The sequence below is a fragment of the Nomascus leucogenys genome, chromosome 9 (genome assembly GCF_006542625.1).
Source record: "Nomascus leucogenys isolate Asia chromosome 9, Asia_NLE_v1, whole genome shotgun sequence".
In the NCBI taxonomy this organism is placed as follows: domain Eukaryota; kingdom Metazoa; phylum Chordata; class Mammalia; order Primates; family Hylobatidae; genus Nomascus; species Nomascus leucogenys.
In genome coordinates this window covers 83,722,170-83,744,039 of record NC_044389.1, presented here as the reverse complement: position 1 = coordinate 83,744,039, position 21,870 = coordinate 83,722,170, and the positions used below count along the sequence as shown (strand labels likewise).

At 41.0% G+C, this 21,870-nt stretch overlaps 1 protein-coding gene across 3 annotated transcripts in view; it reads left to right on the top strand.

Annotated features, from left to right (window-relative positions):
* The first annotated feature begins 11,754 nt into the window (after positions 1-11,754).
* PPP3CA (protein phosphatase 3 catalytic subunit alpha) overlaps positions 11,755-21,870 on the top strand; it is a 330,477-nt gene continuing 320,361 nt past the window's right edge. For 2 of the 3 annotated variants that reach the window (XM_003257486.3, XM_003257485.3), the window contains exon 1: positions 13,238-14,025. In XM_003257486.3, the coding sequence (XP_003257534.1) occupies positions 13,968-14,025 (58 nt within the window). In that variant the 5' untranslated portion in view covers positions 13,238-13,967. Of the gene's footprint in view, positions 12,518-13,237; positions 14,026-21,870 lie in introns of those variants that run through there. The other variant, XM_012499552.2, reaches the window with a different exon arrangement.

Below are 21,870 nucleotides of genomic sequence, written 5' to 3'. Positions count from 1 at the left end.
TAGCTATAGAGTACTATAAAAATTCGATATTAGCATTATGCAAATTTATAAAACAAGTAAAATTAATTACTCCTAGAATATCAAAAAAGACCATCTTTTGGGTACCTAATATACTTGTGTTGTGTCTTCTTTTTCACATGTCATAACTAGAAACTAGCAAATCCTTGAGATCTGGGCCACTAGGCTAATCGGCCAAAGTGTGTGGTCCTAGGTCATGAGACATTCAAGAGTCTGAAAAGAAAAGAAATGGGTTTGCCCAGCATGTCTTGGTCATAGTGGTTAAGTCTGGGTGAATATGTTTTGCCAATCTAGAGATATCCAATGTTTTTGCTTGAGTGCCTCCAACATAGTTTTTTACATTATATTTTCCCGTTGTTACTAAAGTTTTATATTGATGATTTAATAATTAAACATAATTGTAATTTCCAGCAAATTGTGTATTGCACTTATATGTTAAATATTTTTCATCAAAGCAGTAGAGCAGCACGTTTAACTTAATTAATTTAGAGAAAATGTCTGCCAAAGAACTTCACTGGCAAAGCCAGTTCTTAATTGCGAAGCAATAACTAAAGTGGAATTTTCTGTGAGGAGAAAGAAAACCCTGATTTTGTTTTTCAATTTCAATAAATATGTAAATATGTATCCCCACTATCATCTCACTTCCAAATTCTAACATATATAAGTAACACGTGGTTTTCAGGAGATAGATCAAGTCACAGGGCCTACCCATCAGTCTTTCAGTCTTTCAACCTAGATTAGAAAAGGCACTTTCCTCTTCAATATTTCATGCATTGATGCCTTGCTGGATGCATCTTATGATGCTCCATTATTATCAATTCTCGAATTGTTTATTTGTATGAGACACCAGAGGGTTTCACATCCTGGAATAATGCACCATAGTAATTTCAAAAAAGGGAAAGAAAGATAAAGTTTATGTGAAGAGAGATATGGGGAAAAAAAGAGGCAGTACCTTCTAGAAAGCCTTCTTATATCCCAGGGCTATGCTTGTCACCACTATAGCCTCTGGGCCACCCCTCATTCTGCCAGACCTCTGGAGAGAAGGTGGTTCCACAGATCTAGACCCAGGATTTGTCCTAGTCAGAGTTTACAGCTGAGAAACTGTGTTACTCTTAGTTTCCCTTATTATTTTTAAGTCTAATTACAGGTTCACAGCAAAATTGAGAGAAAGGTATAAAGATATTTCATATACCCACTGCCCCCACACATGGATAGCCTCCCCCACAGTCAACGTCCCCCACCACAGTGGTACAGTGCTACAACTGATAAGCTACATTGATACATCATTATTACCCAAAGGCCATAGCTTACATGAGGGTTCACTCTTGGTGTTGTACATTCTGTGAGTATGGACAAATGTAGAATGACATGTACCCACCGTTACAGTATTACACAGGGTAGTTTCACTGCCCTAAAATTTCTCTCTGCTCCACCTATTTATCTCTTCCTTCCCACTGACCTGTGACAATCACTGATCTTTTTACTGTCTCCATACTTTTGCCTTCTCTAGAATGTCACATAGTTGGAATCATATACTATGTAGCCTTTTCAGGTTGGCTTCTTTCACTTAGTAACATGCATTTAAGTTTTCTTCATGTTTCTTTATTGCTTGATAGGTCATTGCTTTTTAGTGCTGAATAACAGTCCCTTGCCTGAATGTACCACAGTTTATTTATCCATTCACCTACTGAAAAACATCTTGGTTGGGTCCAAGTTTTAGCAATTATGAATACATTTCTTTATTACTTACTACCCTTTGGTTGTACATAACTGAAATTCAACCGTACTCCAGCATAAAATGCTAATGAATTGTAAGAATGTTGTGGGGGTCTCATGGACCCCAAAGGCTGTCATGTAGCTGGGTCATGGGAACACAGTGGGATCAGGAAGTGGAATACCAGCAGTCTTCCTTCTTTCATCTTTGCTTGCTCTTTTCTGCATGTCTGATTCATTTTTTTTTTTTTCTGTAGAACCACCTTCTCTTCTTTCCTAATCCATATGGTAGAATAACACGGCTGCTGAAAGCTTCCTAGTATCAGTGTGACCTGTTTTCCAGAGAAAAGACTGAATTCAGTTTTCCAAAGGAAGACATCTCATGGGAAAAGAAGGCAACATGTATCCAATCTTGATCTATGGTACTATAACCTTGAGATGGGGTCATGTAGAATCATGTGGATAAGTGATCTTTGAAATGAGGCTTCTGAACAGACAAAATATCCAACGTATACCTAATGCCTTCCCAGCCTGGGCAGAGGGGGTACTGCAAATATCTGGGACAGATCTCAGTTCTGAGTTCACTCAATATATTTCCTGTTTTAGGAATATTTTCATTTTACTTATCAAGGAATTAAATGCTATATTCTGTGAGTTAAGAATTTCGGGCAATGGAAGGTACATCATTTGGGGATTAGAAACAGGGAAGGAATCTGCCCAGGAAATTCATCATCCTTATTCTTAGGATGGTAAATTCATTGTGGATGTAGGAGAAGGAGAGTAACCTGAAGTGAGATAAGAAGAGATTATTGTTTTTTCCCCACTGCATCTTTAAGTTGGTGATCTCGTCATTTTCCTTGCACCATCCCTCTATCCAAGTGGCTATCAATTCTGACTAGCACATGCTCTCAGCTCCTCGACCCTGAGCCTCTCCCAAACTTTTCCATTTCCACAGCAGCTGCCTGTGTGCTTCTATCTGCATCTTTGTCAGACCACTGTCCTCAGACTTCTTTGGCCTTTGCCCGAATGTGGAGAGAGCAGGAAGTGCCTAGGAATTCATATCTCTCTGAGGCAGTCTGATCAAACAAGACTGGTGGGTGCAAATGCTCAGCTCCCTGCTCCCTGATGGGGACAGCTCAGAGGTGTGACTTATAAGTCTCCAGAGGACCCCCACAGGATTGGGCCAAAGTTACTATCTTTGCTTGACATATCACCCTTGCTTGGCTTTCTTCCCTTCCCTGTCAATTTTCCTGCTTCCCTTCTGGTTTTTCCTTGGAACACTTTTTAATAAATCACCTTTATATGAGTATTTATCTTAGGGTCTACATCTACGTACTCCAACCTTAGATAGCTGACTATGCATTACAATTATGCAGGAGGTAGGTAGCATATATTTAGGGGAACAGAAATTCTTAGGTCATGAATGAGGAACAAAAAGTAAATTTTCACCCAAAAAATTTTAATTAAAAACTTTAATTTTTAATAAAGATGTAATATGTTTTGTGTGTGTGTGTGTGTGTGTGTGTTCCACAGTCATTCCAGGACTAACTGTGGCATGTGAAACAGATAAGACAAATGTCCTAGTCACTGGGTTGTAATGAGTAGCATATGGGTCCCACAGGATTAGATGGGTTATTTAGATATGCTGATTGGCATTATTACCCTTTATAAATGTTTGATCTCTAATATCAGACATATGGGAGAATCACATATCTCTGCCTCCCTTGAAATTAGGTTTAGCCAAATGATGAGTTCAGCCTATGGAATGTGAGTGTGGTCATTGATGAGTATCACTTCCAGGCAGGAGCATTTGATTGCCAGGGCTTAGACCTTCAGCCTTCTCCAGCCCTGCTGGGTGACTGTGGAACCAGGTGTTAATATTTGTGCTATCTGATTGTAGCAGGCTGGAATGCTGAGTCAGCCTGGAGGGCTGCCCAGACCTGCAGAGAAATTCAAACTTTTGTTAAGCTACCGAGATTTTCCGTTTTTACTGCAGCATAGCCTATAACCTGCCTGATGATGACATGGAAATAGGCATGGAGAATATTCAGTTAATAGCTCAAAAATTCCCCAAGACTGCCTAGTCAGAGTCTATCTATCCCTCTTTCCATCCATACTGATTTTTCTCCTTTAATTTTTTTGTACTGAGTGTGCTATAGAAACAATGGTATGGGCAAGGATGAAGGTAGAATATGGTCATTCTGTGCTGAAGAAAAGCATTGCCATAAGCACCAGAATCAGTAGGTGAAAACTTACAGAGGGCATAAAGTAACAATCTGAGCTGCTCTTTTTAGGGGTCTTTGGTTGTAAGGAACATAACACTCAAACTAGCTGTAGAAAATAGCGTTTATTGTAAGGATATTGAGGGGCTTATGTATCCAGGAAAAAATTAAACAATCACGCCTTAGAAGAATAAAAAGGACACAGATTTTGAAATGTCTGTTTCTCTCTCTCCACCCCTGTTGAATCTGACCTATTACCCCTCTATCCAGAATGGCTACATCTGTTTACATGCCTTGCACATGAATCATGTGCTAGTGGCTACCTTAATCCCAGCCTGCAATTCCCTTTATTCAAACAATGACTGTACACTTCCCTCTGAATTTTAAGGGCAAGCCCTTCACAGAAGGCATCTGATTAATCTAGCTTACTTGTGCAAATTAGATTAGGGAAGTTAAAGGTTACCAGGCCATAGGTACCCCCTAGTCAGATGTTCATCCAGCCTAGTCCAATCCCCTGTAATGGCAGTGATTAAACCTGTGACCTGATGATCACTTGACAGGTGAGGCTACTGAGGCATTTTACCTACAGCAGGGATATGGGCTGGACGGGCACCCTAAAGCATATTAACACGATTTCTACAACTGACTAGATTTCTTTGGGCTGGGCATAGGTAACACCCTGAAATGGAGAAGGAAACTCTTTTGAGGGACTGTTCCTAAACAACCATAACCCAAACCATATCCACTTCCTCTCTGAAAATTGCTGCTATCTGTCCTAACTTATCACCAGGGAATAGCTTAGATGTTGCAAGCAAACAATAGAACCCTTTGTGTATTTGGAGAAGGAAGAAATATGAGTAATACTGTGCCTTTCCTTGGATCTGTGAATATAAGTAATTATTCTTACAGTACAGATGTGTGAGAGACACACCTCATGCTAAAAACTAAACTCCTGAATTCCATTTGTCATCCTCAAGGCCTGAGTCAACTCTACTCTATGAAAGTTGACTTTGTAACTTTAAAAAATCTAAATGTGAAATTTTGGTTTTTCCTAAAAATATTTGAAATGCTTATTTAAACTATTTAGAAGGTTAGAAAAACTAACCCAGACTAGCATTGTAATCAAATATTTGTTTTTTTTCTACAAACACATATTAAGCACCTGGAATATGGTAGGCATGTTACAGGCATTGGAAATTCAGTTGGGAACAAAACAAAGTCCCTGCTCTCAAGGTTCATATTATCTAAGTAGATAACAGAAGACCAACAAACAAATAAATCAAACACAGCATACATACAGATGCAACATCAAGTAGTTATAAATACTGAAAAGGAACTGAATCCCTATAAAGCGGCAGAGAGTGACGAGGCGCTATTTTCGTTAGGTATACAAATCTACTTTGTCAAGATCACAAATAATTTCCCTTTTTATTAAAATCAACAATCAAATTTCAGTTGTCATTTTACTTAACCTATCAGCATGGTTGACACAATTCATTTGCTTGACTGTGGGGACGTTACCTTTCTATCCCAGAAGCTGCTTCTTTCAGTTGGTTTTGCTGGAACCTCCTTCTCTTCCTACCTTCTAACTGAAATAAAGCACTATTATGCCCACGATTTCCAATTTTATATACCAGACTTTCAAGTTCAGGCTTATATATCCGACTGCCCACGTGCCATTTCCACTTCCATGTACAATATGCGCCTCAGAGTTAACATATCTAAAGCTAATTTTAGATCTTCTCCACCAAATATGCTGTCCATTTCTAATGTTTTCTTTCTTAGTAAATGTTAACTCTTATCTTCCATTTGCTGAGACTCAAAATCTTGTAGTTCTTCTTGATTCTTCTTTTTTATTTTTTCTCACATCCTGTATCCAATCCATCAGCAAATTCTGTTAGTTCTACTTTTAAAATGCATTTTTGTTACTGGTTGCTTTTCACCACTGTCTTCTAAACTATATAACCCAAACTACCTTACTTCTATTGGATTATGACAACAGTCCTTTAACTACATCTTCCCATATCTATTCATTCTTCCTTCCCTCCATTACATCCAGGGTCAGTTTTTACAAAAGAATGATTGTTTTCTTTAAACTTAAGTCCTATCATATCACTTTCCTAACAAAATCCCTTTCATTTCAACCAGAATAAAATTCAATCGTTCCTATGGTTAAGGCCCCACATAATCTGGCCTTTCATGATCTTCCTAACCTTATCTTGTGCCACTCTTTAGAGTTCATTCTGCTCCAACTACCCTGGCTTCCTTTCAGAGTTTGTAAACATGTCAACCAGACTCTTAACTCTGGACCTTTGCATATGCAGTTCCTTTTACCGGGAACTCTCTTCTTCCACATAGTGGCATAAATATCTTCATTATTTCATTTGAATCTCTGTTCAAATATCACCTTCTCAGAGAGGCCTTCCTAGTCCAAGCTGTCTACAACAAGTACAGTGGTACTTTAGTAGCTGTGGAGTTTGGTTCCAGGACTTCTTGAGGATACCCAAATCCACACACACTAAAATCCCTGATACAAAATGGTGTAGTTTTTGCACGTAACCTATGCACATCCTCCTGTATATTTAAAATCATCTCTATATTACTTTTAATAGCTAACACAATGTAAATGCTATGTAAATAGTTTCTACACTGTCTTGTTAGGAAATAATGACAAGAAAAGAAAGTCTGCACATGTTCAGTACACATGCAGTTATCTTTTTTCCCGAAATATTTTTGATTTAAAGTTGGTCAAATCCATGAACGTAGAATCCACAGATACAGAGGGCTGACAATAGTACCCTTCTTCTCATCACTTCCCTCAATGTCTTACCACTATGCATGGTTTGCACTTATTACTTAGTCTGCCTGACATGTTTTGTGTGTGTGTGTGTGTGTGTGTGTGCGTGTAACTGTTATTAATTGTTCTTTACTATTATCTGTCTCTCCTTACTAGAACATAAGTTTTATGAGGGCAGAGACTTTGCTTTGCTTTTTTTCATATTATATTCCTAGTGCCTGATATGTATAGGTGTTCAATAAATACCCCCCCCTCTTTTTTTTCTCTTGAGACAGAGTCTCGCTGTGTCATCCAGGCTGGAGTGAAATGGTACTATCTCAGCTCACTACGACCTCCACCTCCCAAGTTCAAGCGATTCTCCTGTCTCAGCCTCCCAAGTAGCTGGGACTATAGGCAGCTGCCACCATGGCTGGCTAGTTTTTGTACTTTTAGTAGAGATGGTGTTTCACCATGTTGGCCAGGCTGGTCTGAAACTCCTGACCTCAGGTGATCCACCCTCCTTGGCCTCCCAAAGTGCTGGGATTACAGGCATGAGCCACCACACCCAGTCTCAGTAAATACCTTGTGAATATATGCCTTCCACTAGCCATGAACGGTAGTAAAAAAAAAAAATCTCACTAATTGGAAGTAAATGGAAAGAAGGCTAGCCGATTCTTCTAAATGGTAGAATATTTACTTGCAAATTCATGAATTTTTAATCAATAATTGGCAAAATCTGTTTCAAGTAAAAAATATATCTTTGCCAACTTAGATGAGTGAAACTCATTGCTAATTGTTATATTGATTTTGTATATGCAAATGTGCTTTTAAAGGCCCTGACAAACTTTCTTCTAAATTGATTTACCAGCTCTCCTACAATTTGTCTGTACCTGTGGTTTGATTGGTAAGCCTTTTGCCAGTATTGTTGAAGTTATTCTCAAAGCACCTAAACTATAAACTTAGCTCATTTCATGTCAAATATTCTGAAATTCTAAGTTTAGAGAATCCATAATACATAAAGTTTTACAGCATGTATATTTCTTGGATGTTTAAAAATATAATAGCACATATATTTTAAATGCAAACATTTATGACTTGGCACCATTAATGTATTCATAATTTTCAAAATGTGTAATAAAGTTAGAATTCAAACTAAGAGAAAGGACTAATAACATTTCTCTCCAGCATACGTGTGTGTGTGTGTGTGTGTGTGTGTGTGTGTGTGTGTGTGTAGGGGTGGTATGCATGTTTTTAATTTCATGTGTCATATTGAAATTTCTCTGAGAGTAGGAACTATATTACTTAGGCTAGTAACTTTTATAGTGGACACCAATACATTTTAAAAATTCATTCAACAAAATTTGTTGAGCACCTACTCTGTGCCCAAAACTAGGATATGAGATGATGATACAAACATATTAATAAATAAAATAAATATGAAAATTTATTAAATACAAATGAATAATGATCACAGATTGTCTTGTCAAATTTTAGGTAAAATATATCTGCCTGTATTACACTTAGCATATAATTCCATAAATTATACTTTAATCCTAAGGGGAAAAATTAAATTTATTCCTGAATACATTTGATACAAAAATTTTTAATGTTCCTTGAAAAATAACTTTTCTAAATGGGTAAAACTGCCTTCTGAAAGAAACAAGGCTCAACAAAATTTCAAGAGCAATAAAAAAATAAGTAATAAAACTTCCTTTTAGTTTGAACCTCAAATTAGATCTATGTAGAATAGCATATTTCATAGAACCTCTATGGAAGTAGGGTAGAACTAGACAATGTGAGAAGGAAATGTCACAGGAATTAGCTTTAAGATAATAAATCAAAGTCTCATATACATTCATGGCCCTATCAGGATTGACTGTCCTACTTTGCAGGTTCCTCAGCATTGTGTTCCACCAACTTAAGCGAGGATAGAGCAGACATACTGCTGTCTACCATCAGCTACTCAGAAAAAAGTGAACGCCTCAGAAGAGTCATAATCAGAACTTTATTTTTATTTATTTATTTTTGAGATAGAGTCTCACTCTGTCACCCAAGCTGGAGTGCAGTGGCATGATTGCAGCTCAATGCAACTTCTGCTTCCTGAGTTCAAGCGATTCTTCTGTCTCAGCCTCCCGAGTAGCTGGGACTACAGGCATACACCACCATGCCTGGTTAATTTTTGTATTTTTAGTAGAGATGGGATTTCACCATATTGGCCAGGCTGGTCTTGAACTCATGACCTCGTGATCCACCTGCCTCGGCCTCCCAAAGTGCTGGGATTACAGGTGTGAGCCACCGTGCCCAGCCATAATCAGACAATATGGTTATTACTCAACCATAATGTCCAAATGATAATAAATTCATCCAAGAACCAAAGGAGAGTTCAAAATTTTGAAAGCCTGTTATTTTCAAAACAGAATATAACATACAATATTTTATTTTATTTTTAAAACTAAAACATCTGATAGAGCACTTAATAGTATACTAAAATGTACTTAATTTACTGTGATTTGCACCAATGGAAGTAAGCTCTGTGGAGCACTTAAATGCACGGATGACTCCAAATTCACAATATTTTCTTTTTTTGCCCACATATTTGTCTTCATAATTGCTTCTGATAAATCTAATAGTTTTTCTTCTCCAATGGAAAGAGGAAGTAGAACCTTATACTTAAATGTTTGCAAATATAATATATATATCTAATGATCATATAACAAGACTTTTAAATCCTTGAATGAAGGAACAAAATCTCTGAATCCTTCTTTACTCCCTACATTTTATGCATCATAGGGCCTTACACACAACAGGTGTGGTCAAAGAATATTCATTAACAGATAATTAAGATTTGATGCTCACGTATTAAAAGAAGTAAGAGTATTTTTAGTCTTCTGGTAGTTCTCTTATATTACAGTAAAACAATAATTCTAGGTTTTGCTAAGGATTGGACTTTTTGAAATAACATATTACTTTCATATATTAATTTGGTAATATTAGCTATTCTAACATATCTCCACATTTTAATGGAGTAACACAATAAATGGGTAAAGCCTAATGCCTATTTTTTAGTAACTGGGTAGCATTCCTCTATGTGGTAATTAAGAGACTCTCCTCTTTGTCTCTGGGGTTCTGCCTGCCCTGGGTCTTAGAAGTCTCTGCATTCAGCTAAGGAGGGAGCGCATAGACTAGAAAATGTGTATCTACTGCTTAACTGCCTCAGCCTGAGAGTGACCAACCATCTTAGTCCACATTCCATTGATTAGAACTGGTCACACGGACCTTCTTCGAGGAAGGCAGGGTCAGGCTAGAAATGGGAATCCCTCACTGGGCAGACACTTCCCAGAGTGAATTATACTAAGGGAGAGAAAACACAATTTTTTTGGTAGACAAAAAGTTGTCTTTTTTCAAGTTTTTGCCCCCTCCTATGTCTTGATAAGCAGGACATTGCCAAAGTCAGCATCTGGGAACTGAAGTAACCCCTTCAAAATGTAAATTCCAAATATAAGGTATTCTCATGCAAGCAGTAATATAATTATGGACTGCTAGGACAGTCTAACACGGAAGTTCCCAACCCCTGGGCCACAGAACAGTACCAGTCTGTGGTCTATTAGGAACTGGACGGTACAGTAGGAGATCTGCAGCAGAGTGAGCAAATATTACTGCCTGAGCTCTACCTCCTATCACATCAGCAGTGGCATTAGATTCTCATAGGAGTGCAAACCTTACTGTGAACCGTGCATGCAAGGGATCTAGTTTGCCCGCTCCTTATGAGAATCTAATGCCTGACGATCTGAGGTGGAACAGTTTTATCCTGAAACCACCCCCCACCACCATCCATGGGAAAATTGTCTTCCGCAAAACCAGTCCCTGTTGCCAAAAAGGTTGGGGACCTCTGGACAGGACAGAAAAAGAATGGCAGTAGGAGAGGGTAGGACATCTGAAACAGTATCTGAATAAAAAAGATGATCTGTCTGTCTACTTCAGGAGGTCAGGTGTATGAACACAAGTAGTCCCTAGTTAATATGCTGCTGTCCCGTTTCCCTTAGAGCAGGATCCAATTTTAAGAGGTGTCAGTGTGGCAGCAGTTATGGAATCATACACAGGCATTACAAGTTCCTGTTGATAATATGTTGGGAAGTGATTGTGAGTCATAACTTTTTTTTTCCCATACATACCTTAGCTAGTAGGTGTCCTAGACTTGTAGCGGACTAAAGGGTGTGCCTGAAAGGTGTGCCTTTATTTCCTATCTGTATCATGTAATTTTATATGGTGCTGACATTTTAAGCCTTCTGATCTTGGTTCAAAGATGTTTATCCTATACCCAGTAAAAAGTTAGTCCAAATAACGGTGGGAACTTCATTTTTTTCTAATATGTAGGAGAGCATGTCTTGCCCTTGGAAATGAGCATCCCTGGACATGGTTTCCTGGTCTTTCTGAAGCAGGCCCTCTTCACCCACAGGTCTTGGCATCGCTCCCTCACTGTGTGCCATCTGGCCAGGGACCAACTTCCCAAATCTGCCTTAGCAACTAGCTCTGCCCGTGCTCAGGAGGCTGTTTTCAACAACCCCTTCCTGAGGAGATTACAGTGACCTCTCAGAGCTCATAATTTTATGTTCTCTGAAAATTCTAGGCTTTGAGGGCAAGGACAATTTTCAAATACACTCCCTCCCCACCTAATTACCCACCACAATGTCTGGCATATAAATAAAAGGAGTACAGAAAATATACTTATTGAATGAATTGTCTAATTGCCACCCAGTATCCTGGGGTTGGAAATTGGGCAGCAGAATCTCAGTGCCAGTGGCAGCCTCCCTATCCTGGTGGGACACACCCTGCGTCTGCTCCTTTTGCTAGGCCTCCACAGAGGTATCTAGTATGTGTTTCTATTCCGTGCAGTCCACATCAAAGTCATGCTGCAGCACAATCAGTCTCTTACTCAAAATTGATTTTCAAGTTTGATATTTAATCTAATCCTTGCCTCCAAAACATTTCTTTTGGCTTCATCTCCCAGCTCCCTAAACTTTTTTTTTTGTTTTTGTTTTCTGTGTGTGTGATCTTAAACCTTTTATTGGACCCGTGGTCCAATTAAGGAAATAGGAAAAACCTGATACTGAAGGACTTTGGAACTAAAACAGGAAACACGTAGGGTGAGAAGTTTATTCAGATTTCTTCATAACTCCCCCCAAAAGCTCCAACCACGTTGCCAGTCCTTGGGTGCTGCAGTTGGTCGTGGAGAGGGGCTGTGCGGAGGTCACCTTCTGGTAGACGGAGACCCGCTTTTCAGACTCCGTGGCGCAGCAGGCGGGCCAGGAACATTTGGGCCACTATCGCTCTTAGCCCTGCCGCGCCTGACTTTCTCTCCTCTACTTTCCTTCCGACCATAGGGACAAGTGTGGGGATCCGCTTTGGGCTCCAAGGCCCTGCCCGCACTGGCAGCAGCAAGCGGGTGTAGAATGACTGGAAGGAGCAGGGAAGGAAGATGGGTGTCAACTGTCCGGCCAGTGGCTGCGTGTGTGTGTGTGTGAACAGGGAAAAGGCCACCCTCTCCCGTGTTTCTCCCGTCTCCTCGGTTCTCCTTGCAGACCCGCAGGGCTGCCCCAGGTAACTCCGAGTCGCCCTGGGTCGCTGGGGCTTGGTCCGCATCCTCCTCCGCTAATCCGCTCCCGCGTTCCACAGCGCCCCGCCGCTCGGTGTACACGCCTGGGTGGGACACAGTAACAGCCCCTACGCCGCCAACGCAAAAGCAAAAACAACCGTACACCGCATCGCAGTCGTAGCTCTTCTCCGCAAGGTAAGTTGTTTATTCGTCGCCGTTTTGGCGATCCTCCCTGGACAGCTGCGGCAGCGACGGCAGCTGCGCCGCGGGCGTGGAGCTCCCAGCCTCTTCCTTCCTCCGCCCTCTCAGGGCTGCCTCTCACCCCCACCCTCTTCCCTCCTATCCCCGCCTTCTCTCTTCTTGCCCTCTCGTGGGCCACGCACACACCCGGAGACACCCTCTGCACTTGGCTACTCACACTGCGGCTTAACCCAGCCGACAAGGCACGCTTGCCAAAGAGGCGCGGGTGTGTGTGTGCGGGGTCCCCGTTCGGAGGCCAAAGGAGGGTGGCGTGGTAGAGCCCTTCTCCTCCTGGCCGCGACCCCTTGCCCACTCTCCTTCCCTAATCTCGGCCTGCCAGCAAAAGTGACACCTGAGCAGGGACTGGGCGGTGGAGGAGGCAGGCCCGCTGGTCCGGCAGCTGGGAGAAAACAGAGCAAGAGGCGGCGACAATGAGGAGGAGCGGGAGGCGGGACAAGCGGGGAGGCCGCCACCTGGCACTGAGTGATGCGCCCTCCAGCCAATGAACGCGCGGAACTCCGACGCCGGGGCGGGAAGTCGGGGGCGGGATCAGTGGGGAGGAGGAGGCTGCCGGCGCGCAGGAGGCGGGGGCCGGGAGGAGGAAGGGGAGGAGGCGGAGGCGGGCGCGGTGTCGGCGGCGGCGGCGGCGGCGGCGGCGGCGGAGGCGGAGGGGGTAGGTTGTGCCCGGGACTGTGTCTGCCGAGCTCGGCGGCTGTGCCTTGTTGAGTGGAGGAGCGGCGCGGGGAGGCAGAGGCGAGCGCGGGCGATCGCGGCGGCGGGACGTCTCCGGCGGCCGCGGCACCAGCGGCGGCGCTCGGTGTGGAGAAGCAGAGGCAGCGGCAGCAGCAACAGCAGCAGCGGCAGCAGCAGCGGCAGCAGCGGCGGCCGCCTCTCCGCCGCCGGGGACGCCAAGGTGCGGCTGGTGGCACTGACATCGGCGGCCCTGCCTCTCCTCCCTCGCCCCCGGCCTTCCCCATGTGATCGGTCTTAATCCCGGCCGTGTGTGCGCGCGTGGGGCTCCATTCCGCGGTGCCGGGTCTCCGTGCCGGGGTGGGTGCTCGTGTGTGCGCTTCTCCTCCCCATCCCCCTTCCCCCAAGAATAAAAGAAGAACCGGGAGGCGTGCTCAGAAAATAAATAAATAACCACCACACACGCGCAGCCCGGAGCGAGTCGGCGGGGCTGGCGGCCGCGGCGGAGGAGGAGTGAAGGCGGCGGCGGCGGAGGAGGGACGCGCGGAGAAGGCAGCAACTTTAAAGCCAGCTCAGAGCCTAGACCTCCAGCCGAGCGGTTTGCAGCGCGGCGGCGGCGGCGGCGGCGGCGGCGTTGAGTGTCTGGCCCGCCGGTCCGGTCGGGGTGTGCAGTCGGACGGACGAGCAGCGCGTCGCTGTCCTCCGGCAGCTGGAGATGTCCGAGCCCAAGGCAATTGATCCCAAGTTGTCGACGACCGACAGGGTGGTGAAAGGTAAGCGGAGCGCCGCGGTGGCCTGGGTGCACCGTGTGCCGCAGGCGCCAGGGCAGCTCGCCTCGCCTCGCCTCCCCTCCCCCGCCCCAGGTTCTCCTCTGCCCGCTCCAGCCGCGGACCTTCTAGGATATTGTGCAACCCGCGAACCCCCCGCCCCCGCGGCGCCCTTCCCCCACGCGTCCCACCCAGCCTCACTTGGGGCATTTTTATTGACGGGGGCGTCAGTTGGCAAATGGCTGAGCCGTGGGGAGGCGGCGGCGGGGGTGGCGGTGGCGGGAGGGGGCGCCCGGGGGGTGGTTGCTGGTAGGGTGTAGCTGCTGTGACAGAAATAGGAAGTGGGTGGTTGCTCGCAGGCTTGCATGGGATCGGGTTTATGGTTTTTTTCTGCAGAGGGAGGGGTGATTTATGGCTTTTAAAAAATTAATATGGCATTTTTATGTGGCCGTGGCTTTCCACCGACTGCCTCACTTGGGCAGGGTTCTGTTGGAGCTCCATTGCAGCAATTCCCTCCGCGCCCCCCTCCTCCTCCCCCTGGAAGGGCCTGCACAGGACTCGCGAGAGAGCGGGAGAGCGTGGGGGGAGCCCGGCGCTTCCTTCCGCGCGGGGCGGGGGCGGGGGCGGTCGCTGGCTGGAGGGTGGCCGCGGGGGGCGCGGGAGGCGGGGAACGACCCGAGAGCACCAGCCGTTGCCGCCCCGGGATTTCCCCCGCACGCCCCTGGGAGAGACACGAAAACCACTTCTCCAGCCTCCCTTGCCATCCCCGGCTGTTCCTCGCCGACCTGTCATTGCTCTTGAAGGGTTCTCCACTCGTGCACACCTCTCAAGTGATAACCTCATTCCGCCTGCTTCCTCCATGCCCTGGCATCCTTTTTGTAACGGGCTGTTTGATTCCTATTATTGCCTCCTCTTCCCCGCCTACGGGATGATAAACTCTTGGCGAGGATTGCACTGAGGTTGCAGGCAAAGAGAAACTGGGATGTGCGGAGTGAGGAAGGGGACAGGCTGTGGTTGATCTTTCTGTCGTACGGGAATCCACCGGCCTCCTTGTATTCCTAGGTGTAGTGGGGGGGGGGAACCATCCTATGAATCCTGGAAGGCTGAGGCAACAGAGCAGATCCATCTGGATTAAGTAGTATCTCTCATTCCTAGGGGTCAGGACACCAAGCAAAGCAGAGATGGGCATGAGCTGTGCGCGGAGCATTGGAAACAGCACTGGCTGGTGGAATGTGTGTGTGTTGTGTGTAGAACAGAGATGGTATCTAATGTGGTCAGAGCATGCAACTAGAGTGCAAGGCAATCAAGTGGTTTGCACCGTGAGCACTTAAAAGTGAAGTAACCCAGCAGCCCAAAGACCATGATACATAAGTCCCTCTGGGGTTTCAGAAATGATTCTTTCTCCTTAGAGGTTTACTCAGTTTTTAAAGTAATTTTTCTGTGTTGGTGGTGATGGGGGAAATTATGTTCCCTTTTTTCAGAAAGAACAAAATATCTTCTTTTGTTTTGGTTATACTGGAATCATTCCTGCTTCACCTTCGGTACAGGAGTCATATACCCATGAAAATAATGAGGAAATAGCTCTGCAAAAATAATTCGAAATAGGGCTGCAGAGAGATGCACAGCTATTTTATTTTTCCTGCAGGCATGAATTTTCATGGAAACAGTCCATTCAGATTTATTTGAGAGAGCTGTGTTTTGCATGAAAGGCTTCTGTTGACATTTTCAAAAATTGAGACCCTTTGCAGAAATATCAGAGAATGACAAATATCTCCTTAATGTGCGAAGTTTAGATATAGCTCCAATCTAGGTTAAGATCAAAACAATGTAAAGCTTACAATTCAAATGATAACTAGTGAATGTGTTGGCAGTTAAAAAAACACTTGTGCACACATAAGGTCACATTCCCTGTTTTAAATCATAGGATGTGGATTCTTTATGTAGATGTAAAGTCATCAGGTGAACATGTAAAAATAAATGTTTATACTTTCTGGCTTAGTTTCTCTACCACTTAAAATGAAAGAGCCCACTCAACCATTCCAAGGCTTGCTTTTTTTCAATACTGTATCATTATAAATGACTTTTCATTTTAGGTACACACACCCATAATTTCAAAAATTTTATTTACATACTGTGTGGATAATAGACTCAAAATAGGAAAAGTTAATTTTGCATTTGTTTTGATAGAGATCCTGATGTGAGATGTGAAATGTGAAATTTTGTTTATAGAAGTTTTGTTGATGAATCCTGATTTTAAGGTGGATACACTGTTGTTGTTTATCCTGTTTTCTTGTAGACTTCATATTATTGGCATGAAAGGCATTTTACAAGGTTGGATTCAACCTTTTGTCATGCATAAGATTTTTATTATTAGTTATTTGAGGTAATCTATTTTGATTATTAGCTTTCTGTGAAATAATATTTCCCCTTGAATATGTATACACGTACTGAATGAACGGAAAGTATGCGTATGCTGGATGTGAAACATATTAACAAGTCATTTAATTTGCAAAAATTAGATAATACGGAGTTTAGAAACCATGATTTACTTGAAATTTTGTTAGAACTTCATCTCAATGGCTATTTAACTCATTCTTTAATACAGAAAAGAAATTATCTTTGAGGAAGTATTTGTGCTCCGTAAGTTTTCTCTTTTTTACAAAGTGTATGTAGTATTATTTACTATATATACATACAGAAATAAATATTCAGATTGTTATTACCATGGCATGCCATGGCATTTGCTTACAGTTATATTTATTAGTGTCATCTGGCTTTTGTTGTATAAGAAATTGCTATTTACAAATAAAGATGTGCTTGTGGTTTGTAGTAATATGATGTGACTGTTTTCTTAACTGTACTTTTAGAATGCAGCTTTAGAGAGGTAGGTTGAGTTTGTCTCAACTATGTTATTTTTGAGGTTTATAGAATCTGCTAGCATGTATTCAGAGACCCTGATCGGTTTTCTAAACCTTAAAAATGAAAGAGAATGATGGCAGTGGAGATGAAAAGTATTCATTTACATTATCTCAGGAGAAAAAGTAACTTCAGTTAGCAAAACTAGTGCTGTATCATTTTGACTCTTCTTGGATTAAAACAATGGAAAGTAGAAAAATTCAGAGAAAACATCTTGGTAATGACTTTTGCTGGAAATCAAAATAATATGTTTCATTTATTGTTTTACATTATATTTTTAAAGATACATAACAGCAAACCGAGGGCAATAAATAGAAGAATAACTGTCTTTCTCCCCTCAACCCCCATCCTGATTTTTCTCTTAGTGGTACTCTACAGGCCTTGTCCCAAACTTTGGCTTTTCTTCATTTCCTCTGTTCCTGCCTAGAGTGCTTTGTCTGGCCCTAGCATTCCCTATTGGTCATGGAACTTTGCATGTGATAGTTAAAAATACTTAGAGGAAATTAAACCCTATGTGATAATGAGTGTTTGGTTTTGTTAGATCTCTTAACCTTCCTTCCCTCTGTTCCCATCTCCAAGTATTTTGTGATGGGACTTCTACCTTAACTCAAACCGATTGTAATGGTAGAAATTTTAGAAACTATGGGAGGCTGTTGAGGGATAAATTTCTGAGAAGAGTTTTGTGGAATCTCTCAGAAACTACAGATAATGCGTTGTTGTGCTTTGTGTAAGGTTGCTTTTGGCTCTAGAGAATGAGCTGTTTTCCAGATGTATTGCCAGCTTACCTACTTCATGTAGACAGAGTACGCATAGGAGAATTCTGGAAGATACTAAGATCATAGAAGCAAGAAGATGCTAGTCAAGTATTATTAAGTAAATAAGGATTCCAGCCACTAGTATTTCTAGCTGGGTGAGACTGATAATACTACTTAAAAAGAAAACAAATATGTCACATTCGTAATAACTGTCACGTTTAGACCTTGATGCAACAGAGTAGTAAATAATGTCATTTATTTGTGGTGTTCCAAGAAGAGCTTGTGAATTTATTTTACTGACATTTTGTTACCATCAGTTGAGTTTCGTGTATCTGGTTTTCAATTTGAGTATAGTGAAACTTTATTAATTCAATATCATGAATTTAAATTTATTGTGAAAATACACCAGAGTTTGTTGGCTGAAGTTTACATCAGCATTGGATGTGAAGAAAGGGGTCCGGTAACCAAAAAGTATAAACAACATAGTTCCAGCATTGTTAATATACCAAGAGAACAAATTCTTTTCAATACTTAGTGAACAGTATGCAAATTCATCCTGTTCGTTACAAGTTAGGTTGGTCTATTTATTAACATATCCTTTCGGGACTATTATAAAGTGAATATAACACAAGTGCATTGTTGTAAAAACATTCAGTAAATTTAATGATTAATGCAACAATTGAGACTGGGATTCAGGGGAATTCCAGTGATTCTAAAATGCCATCAATTAGAATAATCAACATTTTGAAGATAATAGTTTTTTTGAGAAGTGTGGGATAGAACCCTTACTTTAAATGGACAGTATATCTTAAGATATCCAGTTAAAATAGAAAAAAATTAACATCTAGAATCTAATTAATGAGGTTTGCTCTAAGATTTGTTTAAAAATATGCCTTTTAAAATCTATTTGTCTCTTTATTTATTTGTAATTTTAGCGAGATGAAATATGATTTTGATATACCATTCATTTATAACTTTTGTAATTGGCCTCTCATGCTTTTCCTTATCTTTTTTTGTGTCAGCTATGTGTAAATTTGAAACTAATTATGACACCAAATAAAGAATCTATTTAGGGTGACCTCATTGGAAAACAGCATTTTTGCAGACACTCACTCTCCTTTTAGCAAATATGGTTAAATTACCATTTTGAATATTTCTAGAACTATGAAGAATGGTGGTGATTCATGATATAGAATTTTGATAATTACTAAAAATCATTTTGTCAATTTTTTTCCAGCAACTTTCTGATGTAGCAGTATCTTGATATACAAGAGGGATATGGTGAGACCTTGAACTTCAGCTTTCTGTAATTCCACTGGTATATGTTATAACTTCACAGGCTAACTTTCTCTATACATAAAAGGGGAGTAATTGTATCCACTGCCAACTTGTGAGGACCAAAGGATAATCAAATGGGAAATGGGGGGTGGGTGGTTACGCTTTGTCCACTGCCTGGTAATGGTGATTCAGTCACTGCTAACACAGAATTAGAAATGACAACGTGTTATGTATTTTCTGGTCACCTGAGAATAGTCAGAACCATTAGCATTGAAAGCCATGAGTGCCTTGGGTCAAGAGTAGCTTATGATGACATTTATTTTTATAGTTAAAGAAGTGGAGACAGAATAGATAGAATGGTTACAGGTGAGTGTAAACAAATTATTTTCTTTATTAAAGAGACTTTTCTTGCTTGAAAATATTTTTGAAAATTGCCACTGGCCAGGTGTGGTGGCTCACACCTATAATCCTAGCACTTTGGGAGGCTGAGGTGGAAGCTTGGGCAACATAGCAAGACCATATCTCTTAGAAAAAGAAAAAAAGAAAATGGCCACTTCTTTTGGTATATTTAAGATGTCTTCACATTTCATTTCACATTTTGTTTTACTAAATAATTAGCTATGTAAAATAGTTTGATTAGGAGAGGAAGGTTTTTATATTTCTGTATTTAGCAGACATCAAATTCTGGTGATAAATATTATAATCTAGTTTGACCTTGGCCTGAGGTTTACTAAAGAAATACTGTTAAACATTGATTTCTGATCAGGTAAATATACACACGGAAATAGAATAGCATACTCTCCTGCAAAAGAATGTTATTTACTTTCATTTTGAAGGATGTTGTTTTAAGCCTTTTTTTCTGAACTCCACTTAATGACCCACACTGATGCTCTGGTTTGACAAACAAAATCCTCAGATTTGATGATTTTTTTAATTTCTAGAGCAGGCTTAGGTGAAAATATCAGCCAGTAATTCTGAGGTGTTGCATTCCTATTTTTAAAGCGGTCATTAGGTGGGACTGATGTAGGCAATGAAGTAGGATTTTAGTTTGTAAATTAAGTCTTTAGTACTCTCGACATTTTCAGCATTTTAAAATCATTTTATTTTATAATAATTCCATCTTTTATATGAATCCATCAGTTATATTTCATATGAGAAGTCAAATAACAATTTTGTATTCCTCCATGGTTAGGGGTTCTGAATAATGGCCTAAATCAGATGGGTTATCAACTTTATGACCTAGCCCAGTTGCTGGTATCTCAAATCCGTTTTAACAAATATGCACTCAGATAGTGGAAGCTTTAGATATTAAAAAAATAAAAGCCCTCATTGACGAAGTGGCAATAAATTATTAAAATGCTATGTTTTTGGAATTCAGGTAGATTCTTTTTGAGACCATCATAGAGAGGAATAGAACTTTGTTTTCCTTCTTTTTGTTTTCCTTATCCGTGCTTTTGTATCACAGCAAAATATACTATGACTGATTTTAAAAAATGGCCTACCTGTCTGTGAACTTCTGTCTCTTGTAACTGGAAATTTTGCGTGTGTCTGTCTGCAAAAGAGGGAAACGAATAGATATCAGGGATTTATAAAAGCTACCTCAATATTATGACATACTACTTTACAATGTTTGTCAATTTCAGGTACTTTTGACAACTGTGAAACCAGAAGAATGATGGTTGATGTTCAAAGAGAGAGTTTTATTTATATGGAGCTAAATTAAAAAAATTTTCATCAGCTCTAAGATTCTTAGACTTAGAGTCTTTCTATGGTGATTTTATTGTCCCAGTTTTCCTTTCTTTGGGGAAGAATTAGTAGTAGTTTTTATTTAAAATGTCCAGTTGTTTCTATATAATATCAGAATGTTTTGGAAATTCTAGTATGTCAGTGTCTAAACTATGTGTCTTGGTTGCTGCATATACTTGGAAGTCGCATAAAATTGTTAATATTTGTATTCAAAGTTTTAGTTTGGAAAAAATGGTCATTGTCTTATTGGTCCCTAGCCCAATGCCTTGCTTATTAAATGCACTGGATAAATTCTTATTGAATGATACGGATATTGCAAAATTCTCGTGTGCCTTCTGAAGCCTTCTAAATTGTTTTTATTTTGAGTGTATTATATTAAGTTCCATTTGTAAATGGTTCTGTATGGTGACTGGCAAATTGGAGTGCTTCTTTCTCCAGCCCAATCAGGGCATGGAGTATGAGAAGGAGGCATTAATAAGGTTACAAATTAGAATGAGAGCTGTTTTGTTCGGTCACTTGAACTCACTTTATCCCCGCTGAATGTAAAAGGCTAATTTCTCTATTCAATTTATTTGCTTGAACCTGACAGCTGTCTTTCAGTTTTTATTGTATTCCCCTTTAGGCTGGTCAATTTCTGACAAATGAGAAAAAATATGTTAATCACTGAGTGATTATTGGATGATTTGTGTATTTTAGTTATTGTCTAGATTTGGACTTGAAGATAAAATGACCTGGTAAATTTCATGAAAAAGAACAAATTGGAAAAAACCTCTTTCCCTGTTTACATCTGAATATATCATTTCCTATAATGCTTCTGTAATCCAGAAATGTTGCCTTCTCCAGCATGACCTGCGTCCCTTCTCTGGCCCCCAAAATGTCATTGGATGCCATCCAGTGGACAGATACATGAGCTATGAAAAGTTAAGAAAAAGGTGGCACTAATGCTGCTGTCTCTTTAGATTCTCACAAGTGGGCTTTGAGCCATCTGTTGACATTTGTTTTTAAAGCATCTAGTAAGTTATGCCGTTTTATCAAGTTAAAAGCAGGACATATTCTTAAAAAGATGGAACCTGAGTCAGGAATTCAAGTTTGTTTTATTTTTTGTTTGCTTTTTACAAAGGAATTTCATTTTAAAAAGATAAATCTGGCATTGTTG